This window comes from Dasypus novemcinctus, chromosome X (genome assembly GCF_030445035.2).
Source record: "Dasypus novemcinctus isolate mDasNov1 chromosome X, mDasNov1.1.hap2, whole genome shotgun sequence".
NCBI classification, from domain to species: Eukaryota; Metazoa; Chordata; class Mammalia; order Cingulata; family Dasypodidae; genus Dasypus; species Dasypus novemcinctus.
In genome coordinates this window covers 493357-502695 of record NC_080704.1, presented here as the reverse complement: position 1 = coordinate 502695, position 9339 = coordinate 493357, and the positions used below count along the sequence as shown (strand labels likewise).

At 60.7% G+C, this 9339-nt stretch overlaps 1 protein-coding gene across 1 annotated transcript; it reads left to right on the top strand.

The window, feature by feature from the left end:
* The first annotated feature begins 745 nt into the window (after positions 1–745).
* On the top strand, positions 746–9108 carry LOC101430124 (regucalcin-like). The gene is made up of 6 exons (XM_058291859.1): positions 746–908; positions 2551–2733; positions 3603–3818; positions 5521–5652; positions 6536–6690; positions 8923–9108. Exons 1-6 carry the CDS (start codon positions 746–748, stop codon positions 8971–8973), a joined length of 900 nt encoding a protein of 299 aa, XP_058147842.1. The 3' UTR covers positions 8974–9108.
* Positions 9109–9339: the final 231 nt, after the last annotated feature.

Here is a 9339-nt window from a genome sequence, read left to right as displayed (position 1 = left end):
CGGCCGCGGAGGGCGGAGGCTCCGGGTCCGGCCTTTCTCTGCTTTCACTGTCGGAATCCGAGCGCCCACCCGTCAGCGGGCAGAGACAGGCCTCCAAGGGCAGGGGCGTCACGGGCTGGGAGCAGAAAGGGGCGAGCGCTGACGGGGAGCCCCCCCGCAGCCCCGGGGAGCCCCCACGCAGCACTGCCGAGTCCCCCACGCAGCACGGGGAGCCCCCACGCGGCCCCGGGGAGCCCCCACGCGGCCCCGCCAAGCCCTCACGCAGCCCCGGGGAAGCCCTCCACGCAGCCCTGTGGAGCCCCCAGGAGCATCCGCGCAGCGCTGCCGCGCCCCCCACGCAGCCCCAGGGAACCCCCACGCAGCCCCTTGAAGCCCCCCACGTAGCCCTGCCAAGCCTCCACGCATCCCCCGGGAGCCCCCACGCAGCTGCTGGGAGCACTCACGCGGCCCCGCCGAGCCTCCACGCACTTCCACGAAGCCCCCCACGTAGCCCTGCGAGGCCCCACGCAGCCCCCGGGAGCCCCCACGCGGCCTCAGGGAGCCCCCACACAGCACTGCCGAGTCCCCCACGCAGCCCCCAGGAGAACCCACACAGTCCGCGGAGACCCCATGCAGCCCTGGGAGCCCTCACGTGTCCCCGCTGAGCCCCTACGCAGACCCAGGGTGCCCCGGGGAGCCCCGGGGGGGCAGGCCAGCGCCAGCCAACGGAGAGCAAGTTGCTCACCGTCCGTCCCCCTCTCAGGCCATGGAGTCGCCGAGGATCGAGGCGGTCATCAGGGAGCGGCACAGGCTGGCTGAGTGTCCCGTGTGGGACGAAGCAAGTGGACAGCTCGTGTACGTGGACATCAGCGCTGGGAAGGTGTGCCGCTGGGACCCCACCTGCGGGCACGTGCAGACCGTGAGCCTGAGTAAGGAGGGGGAGGGGTCCCCACAGAGGGATGAGCTGGGGGCTGGGGGCTGCTTCTCCCTGCTGTCCCCGTGGTCACCGGAGGGTCAGGGCAGCGAGGGCAGCCCAGCCAGGCCCTCTCAGCCCCACATGGCCTCCGGCAGCCCGACGGCTCTGGGACGTGCCTGTGGGAAGGAGGGCTGAGCTGCAGCCACGTGGCAAGGAGGGTTCCTTGATGTCCAGCTGGGACACCCTGCAGTCAGCCCCAGAGCCAGGACCTGTGCTGGACACTGCCCTGAACCTATTTTCAAAGCATTCGGACATCATTACATGGAACTTGACTCAGGTTCAGGCAAAAAATTAATACAAGTTCTAGAATCTTCCCACAGCCCACTGCCCCCTGAAACAGCGCATCTCTGTGCATCACCCCATGTTCTGCTTGTGGGCTGAGAGGTGCCTGAATGCTGACTCAGACACCTACATGCGGCTCACGCACCTGTATGGAGCTCACACACCTGTAAAGGGCTCACATACCTGTAAGGTGCTCACATACCTGTATGGGGATCACACACCTGTAAAGCGCTCACACGTGTACAGGGCTCACACACATATACAGGGCTCACACCTGTATGGGGCTCACACACCTGTAAGGCGCTCACATACCTGTATGGGGCTCACACACCTGTAAGGTGCTCACATACCTGTATGGGGCTAACACACCTGTAAAGAACTCATATTCACTTGTATGGGGCTCACACATTTGTACAGGGCTCACACACCTGTAAAAGGCTCACACAGCTGTAAGGCACACACACTTGTATGGGATTCACATACCTGTATGGGGCTCACACACCAGTAAAGGGCTCACATACCTGTAAGGAACTCACACACCTGTATGGGGCTCACACACATATACAGGGCTCACACACCTGTAAAGGGCTCACACACCTGTACGGGGCTCACACACCTGTAAGGGGCTCACACACCTGTATGGGGCTCACACACCTGTAAAGGGTTCACATACATGTATGGGGCTCACACACCTGTAAAGGGCTCACACACCTGTATGGAGCTCACACACCTATATGGGGCTCACGCACCTGTAAGGGGCTCACACATCTGTAAAGGGTTCACATAGCTGTAAAGGGCTCACATACATGTAAGGGGCTCACACACCTGTACGGGGCTCATACACCTGTATGGGGCTCACATACCTGTATGGGGCTCCCATGCCCATGTGGGCTGTCTGGGCCTGTGAGGCGGTGCTGGGCCTTTAAGCACCCCCCACTCACCCTCTCGAGCCCTCCGAGGGAGAGACCTCAGCCCCTTCCAACAAGGACCGAGGCCTGCACCTGCCAGACCTGGGCGGGACAGCCTGCTGCCAGCTCACTCTGTGATGCCTTGAGCTGCAGGTGCAGGCAGGACCCTGGAGAGGCCGTCTGTCCCGCATGGGTGGCCTGGCAGCAGGCCCAGCGGCCGTTTGGGCCATGGTGGGTGGACTTGGTCAGCGGGGGGCAGTGGAGAAGGACTCAGAAGGGGTCCAGGCCACCAGCCCCGCAAAGTCCTGGAAGGAGAAGGGCCTCCACCTCCAGCCACGTCCCAGGGGGTGGGCTGGCCTCAGGGAGATGCCACAGCTCCTGCCTCCCCCCCGTTCCTCTCCCCAGGAAGCAACGTCGGCTCCGTGGCCCTGCGCCGGGAAGGGTCCTGCGTGGTGGCCGCTGGCACCCGCATCGGCTTCCTCGACTGGCAGACGGAGCAGGTGGAGTGGGTGGCTGGCTTCAGCCAGGACACAGCCCGCAGCTCGTTCAACGACGGCAAGGTGGACCCAGCCGGCCGGTTTGTGGCAGGTGGGCCCCGGGAGGACGGCTTCATCCGCCAGAGCCTGGGCCGGGCCCGTGTGCCCCCGGCCACCCTGCAGACGCACCACGGCCGGCCCAAGCCGCATGCCAGATGCAGCCCTGATGTCTGTAGGGCCCGGGTGGGTCCTGGCCGTAGGGCCTCCAGCAGGACCCTCCGTCACCAGGTGTCACCGCGACGCAAGGCTGATGGAAGGCATTCGCCATTTATCCTGATGCCCCACTGACCCTGTGGCCAGGGCAGCCGCTCAAAGACCCTCGAGGGGCTGGGGCTGGTCCGAGACCCAGACGCGGAAACAGGGCCCTGAGGGGTCCGTGGACCGGGGTCGCCGTCTTGGGGGCCACGGGGCATCAGCGTGTGCACGTGTCGCCTGGGCTCCGAGCCGAGCTCCTCACCCGGGACTTCCAGGGCAGCTTGTCCCTCGGCGCAGGCCAGTCAAGGGCCGGCAGGGCTCACCGCCGGAGCCTGCGTGGAAGCCCTTCCCGCCCCCTGCCCCGGCCCCTGGGGCTCCGGCCACTCAGCTCGTGGCTGCGTCGCCCGTCCCTGCCCGTCCCTGTCCTCTCCTCCTGGAGCCCTGTCTCCTCTTCTGACGAGGACCTGTGCTGCCTCAGCCCCCACCGACCCCGCCAGCACCACTTAATTCCTTCTGCAAAGACGCACATCCACGGCCCCGTGCTCAGATCGTGGCCACAGCACCCCGAGCCGGGCTTCCTGGGGGCGCGGCCAGCCGGCCCGCTCGGTCTGCAGAGCCGTCTTTTCTGTCTCGCGGGAGGGGTGGCTTGTGATAGGAGTGGGCGAGTGGGGCGGAAGCCCCCGGAATCCTGGACGGTCCAGCTCGCTGACCTCCCGTTCTCCCCAGGCACCATGCCGGAGGCCACCAGCCCCGGAGTGTGGGAGCCGGGACAGGGCAGGCTGTACACGCTGGGCGCCGACCGCTCGCTGGAGGTGCAGCTGGACGGGCTGGGCATCCCCAACGGGCTGGGCTGGTCCCCGGACCACCGCACCTTCTACCTCGTCGACAGCCTGGCCCGCACCGTGCGGGCGTACGACTACCACCTGCAGACCGGCGCCATAGGTGGGGGCCCCCGCCCTCCTCCCCACCCTCCTCCCTCCTCCCCACCATCGCCTCCTCCCCTCCCTCCTCCCTCCTGCCCTTCCCTCTTTTCCTCTCTCCCTCTCCCCTCCCCCCTCCTCCCCTCCCTCCCCTCCTGCTACCTCTCTCCTCCCCACTATCCTCTCCTCCCCTCCCTCCCTCCTCCAGCGCTTCTCCCCTCCCCCTCCTCTGCTCCTCCCCACTCCTTTTTTTAAAAGATTTATTTATTTATTTATTTCTCTCCCCTTCCCCCCCACCCCAGTTGTCTGTTCTCTGTGTCCATTTGCTGCATGTTCTTCCTTTTGTCGGCTTCTTTTGTTGTCAGTGGCACAAGAATCTGTGTTTCATTTTTTGTTGCGTCATCTTGCTGTGTCAGCTCTCCGTGTGGGTGGCACCATTCCTGGGCAGGCTGTACTTTCTTTCACGCTGGGTGGCTCTCCTTACGGGGTGCACTCCTTGCACGTGGGGCTCCCCTACGCAGGGGACACGCCTGCGTGGCAGGGCACTCCTTGCGCACATCAGCACTGCGCACGGCCAGCTCCACACGGGTCAAGGAGGCCCGGGGCTTGAACCGCGGACCTCCCATGTGGTAGGTGGACGCCCTAACCACTGGGCCACGCCTGCCGCCCTCCTCCCCACTCCCTCTGCAGCCACCCTCCCTCTCTCCACCCCACTGACTGCCCCCACACTTGCTGAGACAGATGGATGAGAAGAGAAGGCAGACACAGGTCCATTACGACAAAAGCTGTGCACAAGTAACCGTGGGTTGTGCCTGGAAACTTAAATTACTCCCCAGTGTCTCAGGAAAGGTGGTGTCTGAGCTCTGGGGGCTCTAGGGGCACAAGCTCAGTCTGCCCTTAAGCTTCATCTGGGGGGGCAGTTCCAGGGAAAAAGTACCCTTTGGGCATTTTCCCAGCTGTTCCCATTCATGGGTTGGCGGAAGCGCTGGCTCGCTGATGGTGCTTCGCCCCGCGTGCCCCCTAAAGGATTTGGTTTTTACTGGTAAGCCTGGGACACAGCCTGTGGGCATCTGCAAGGGAACTCGGAACCCGAGGTAGGGAGCCAGGAGGGCTTCCTGGAGGCAGCGCTGAGCTGCTTGTCCTGACAGGCTGGGCAGGAGGAGGTGGGGAGAAGCCGACAAGCAGGGACCAGGGAGCCCCAAGCCCCCTCTGTGGGGAAGGGCGGAGGCCACGGGGCGGGGGAGGTTGGGGCAGGAACACAGCGGGAAGGAGGGGCCAAGGCGCCTTCTCCCCAGAGCGCAGATGCCTGTGCAGCTCCACGCTGCCTCCGGCTGCCCGCTGCCCCGTCCAGGAAGCCTGCCGGGTGCAGGGTCTTGGCGGGAAGGTGGGGCCAAGGCGCCTTCTCCCCGGAGGGCAGATGCCTGTGCAGCTCCGCGCTGCCTCGGGCTGCCCGCCGCCCCATCCAGGAAGCCTGCCGGGTGCGGGGTCTTAGCTGAGGCACTTGGGGTGGGCGGAAGGAAGTAGAAGGTGTCAGAAGACAGCTCAGCGCAGGCTCCGGGGGCTGGCGGGCTGCACTTGGGACGCCCGTCTTCTGCCTGTGGCTGACTCCTGGGCGAGGGGCTGGCCGGGGCGGCAGACTGCGCCGTGTGCTGCGGGCCTCCGCCCTTCCGGGGAGCGGCGCCCCGAGCAGTGGGCTCCAGGCGGCACGTGTCCTCTCCTCGCAGCCAACCCGCGGCTCCTGTACCAGCTGCGCGAGGAGGACGGCATGCCCGACGGGTTGTGCGTGGACGCCGCGGGGACGCTCTGGGTGGCCTGCCTCGGCGGGGGCAAGGTCATCCACCTGGACCCCGAGACAGGTAAGGGCTCAACTCCTGCCGCTCGCACCCGGAAGTTACGGTGGGGGGTGGGGAGGAGGTGGGGGCGACCCGCCGATGCCAGGAGACAGCCGTGCTTTATAAAGATTGCCCAGCCAGGGGCTTCTTCCCTTCCTCACCTGGGTACACCACACCTGCCATACCTGGGCATGCCACACCTGGGCATGCCACACCTGCCACACCTGGGCACGCCACACCTGCCACATCTGCCACACCTGGGCACACCACACCTGCCACACCTGGGCACGCCACACCTGCCACACCTGGGCGCGTCAGCTCCTCAGGGCCCTGATCTTGCCACTCAGCCAGGCTGGTCACTTCTCGGCCCTCGCCCCCACCCACTGACCCAGAGCTCCCAAGGATGCGTGGTCAACTCCCGCCCTCTCCTCCTAATAACTTGGACCTAAAGTGGCTGGAATCGGGGGATGGGCACAGGAAGCAAGGAGAGACAGAGGGGCACAGGGGGAAATGGCTGCTGCTGCATGAAGGGGAGCAAGCCACGGATGGAGGAGACCACAGCTGCAAGGGCACAGGGGTGGCACGGGGCCCCCTGGGGGGGCAAGGCCACGGCCAACTGGACGGGTGGGTCACACTGAATGGATGGGCTGCATTGGACAGTCGGCCCCTGTGGACAGTCAGCCCCTCTGGACAGCCGGCCCCAATGGACAGCCGGCCCCACTGGACAGTCAACCCCTCTGGACATTCGCCCCACTGGACAGTCGGTCCCATTGGACAGTCGCCCCATTAGAGAGTCGCCCACTGGACAGTCGGCCGCACTGGAGACCCTACCCGTGTGGGTGGCTGTGGGTGGGTCAGGCTGGCCCTGGCTGCAGAGCACAAAGGCAGCTGCAGCTCCTGCTTGCAGGGAAGCAGCTGGGGACGGTGGAGCTGCCCGTGTCCAAGGTCACATCCTGCTGCTTCGGGGGCCCCGACTACTCGGACCTGTATGTGACCTCTGCATCGGACTGGCTGAGCCCGCAGGAGTTGCTGCAGGAGCCCCAGGCCGGAAGCATCTTCAAGGTGCTGGGGGTCCTCACACACAATGCTGGGGGGTCCTCACACCTACTGCTGGGGGGTCCTCACACCTAGTGCTGGGGGGGTCCTCACACCTAGTGCTCTGGGGTCCTCATACCCAATGCTGGGGGGGTCCTCACACCTAGTGCTGGGGGGTCCTCACACCTAGTGCTGGGGGGGTCCTCACACCTAGTGCTCTGGGGTCCTTATATCTAGTGCTGGGGGGTCCTCACACCTAGTGCTGGGGGGCATCACATCTAGTGCTCTGGGGGTCCTCATACCCAATGCTGGGGGGCCATCACACCTAGTGCTCTGGGCTCCTCACATCTAGAGTTCTTGGAGGTCCTCACACCCAACAATGGAGGGTCCTCACACCCAGTGCTCTGGGAGGTCCTCACACCTAGTGCTCTGGGGTCCTCACATCTAGTGTTCTTGGGGGTCCTCACACCTAATGCTGGGTATTCCTCACACCCAGTGCTCTGGGCTCCTCACACCACTCGTGCCTGCCTTCTCTCATTCCACATCCTCTCTGCACTGTTCTTCCATGCTGTAGCGAGTAAAGAGCTTCCTTCCTTTTCAGGGCTGGATAGTAGTCCACTGGGCGATGGCCCCGTTTGTTTATTCATTCGCCAGTTGATGGACTCTGGCTCTTCCCACCTTCGGGCTCTTGTGGATAACGCTGTGGGTTTAAGGTTTATGGGAACGCTGTGTCCATGTCTCTTGAACAGAAGCCTCGGTTGGAATTGCTGGGCAATTGTCAGGGTGTTGAGGGTCTGATGGGCTGTTTTTCAGCGCGACTTCCCCATTTTACATTTCCACCAGCAGCAGAAGAGTCTGCTTTCCCCACATCCTCGCCCACACGTCTTTTTTTAAACTTTTGTAAAATTGAAGTTTATCCTTCACACAAGAACATACATAAACAATACACATAGAGTAAAAGTTGTGAACTTACAAAACAAAGATGCACATCATCGTGCTGGGCTCCCATACATCACTCCACCACCACCCCCTCACATTGTTGTGAAACAATTGTTACAAATTCTCAGAGAGCATTGTCACAATATAACTAGAGGCAATATCTTACCTTTGGTGTGGTTTTCCCCAACCCACCCTACCATCAACCTGTTGATGTATCATCACTGTTACATATTTGTTACAGTTTATGAAAAAGGGCTCTCATTTGTTCTGTTGACCACAGTCCATCTTCCACCACAGGATTCATTGTGTTAGACAGTCCCGTGATTTGTACAGTCCACTCAAAGCATTCACACTTACGTCGCTTTTTTTTTTTAAGAAGGTACAAGGGCTTGAACCTCGAACATGGGAAAACAGGCACTCAACCACTGAGCTACACCCGCCCCCATCATACTTATGTCTTTTTTCTTTGCTTTATTTTTTACACTTTTTTAAATTAAAGTTAATAAATCACAATGAAAGTTATATTAAAAAACATAAAAAACATAAGTTCCCATATACCCTTCTCCCATCCCCTACCCCATCATTTTTGTAAATTGTATTTTTTGAAGATATATACATCACAGAAAGGAAAATGTTATGCTAAAAAATATAAGAGGTTTCCATATACCCCCCTTCCCCCAACCCTACGCCTCCCACACCAACAACCTCCCCCATCATTGTGGCGCACTCTTCGCACTTGGTGAACACAATTTGGAGCTCTGCTGCACCACGTGGATAATAGTTTACCCTGTAGTTCACACTCTCCCCCAGTACATTCAGTAGGTTAAGGCAGGATATATAAAGTCCATAATCTAACTCTGCAATATCATTTAGGGCAACTCAAAATCCTGAAAATGCCCCCACATCATATCTCTTCTTCCCTCTCCCTGCCCTCAGCAGCTACTGTGACCACTTTCTCCACATCAGTGCTACAGTTTCTTCCATTACTAGTCACGATACTTCTATAGTAGAACACCAGTAAGTCCACTCTAGTCCATATTTTATTCCTTCATCCTGTGGACCTGGGATGGTGATGTCCTCTCCTCCTCTATACCGAGAGGGGGCTTAGATTCCACAAGGATGCCAAACTCAGCATGGGAATGCATTAATTTTGTCTTTTTGACAATAGCATCCCAGTGGTGTGAAATGGTATCTCATTGTGGTTTTTAAAATTCTCTCAAATGTGTGGTTTAAAGTCAGGAGAATTGCTCTGTTCACAGGAGCTGTCTGTTTCAGAAGAGCCTGGGGCCCGAGCTTACTCAGTCTGCTTCGTCCTGACAGGTAACGGGCCTTGGTGTGAAAGGAAACCCCTCCAGCTTCTTCTCAGGCTGAGCCCCGCTGCTTCCGGCAGCTTCCGGCAACAATGCATCTCAGGGGGGCTGGCCCGGGGCGGGGGCTCTCCCCCAAGCATCTAACCCACGCTGGCTTGTTCACAGGCAGATAATAAAGTTCTCTCGGTTGACCCTGCGCTCGCTGCTCCGCACACGTGTGTAGCTCTCGGGGCCCAGCGCCATCCAGGGGTCCGGCTGTGCCTGAGAAGCCCCTGATTCTAACTTCGTAGTCCCTGCATGACCTGGCGCAGCCCCAGAAGCCATTTGTGCCAAACAGAGGGGGCCTCTGTCTGCAGAACGTTTGACCTTCTCTACCCAGACTCGATGCAAAGCCACTGATGGCATTAAGTGTTTTCAAAAACTTTAA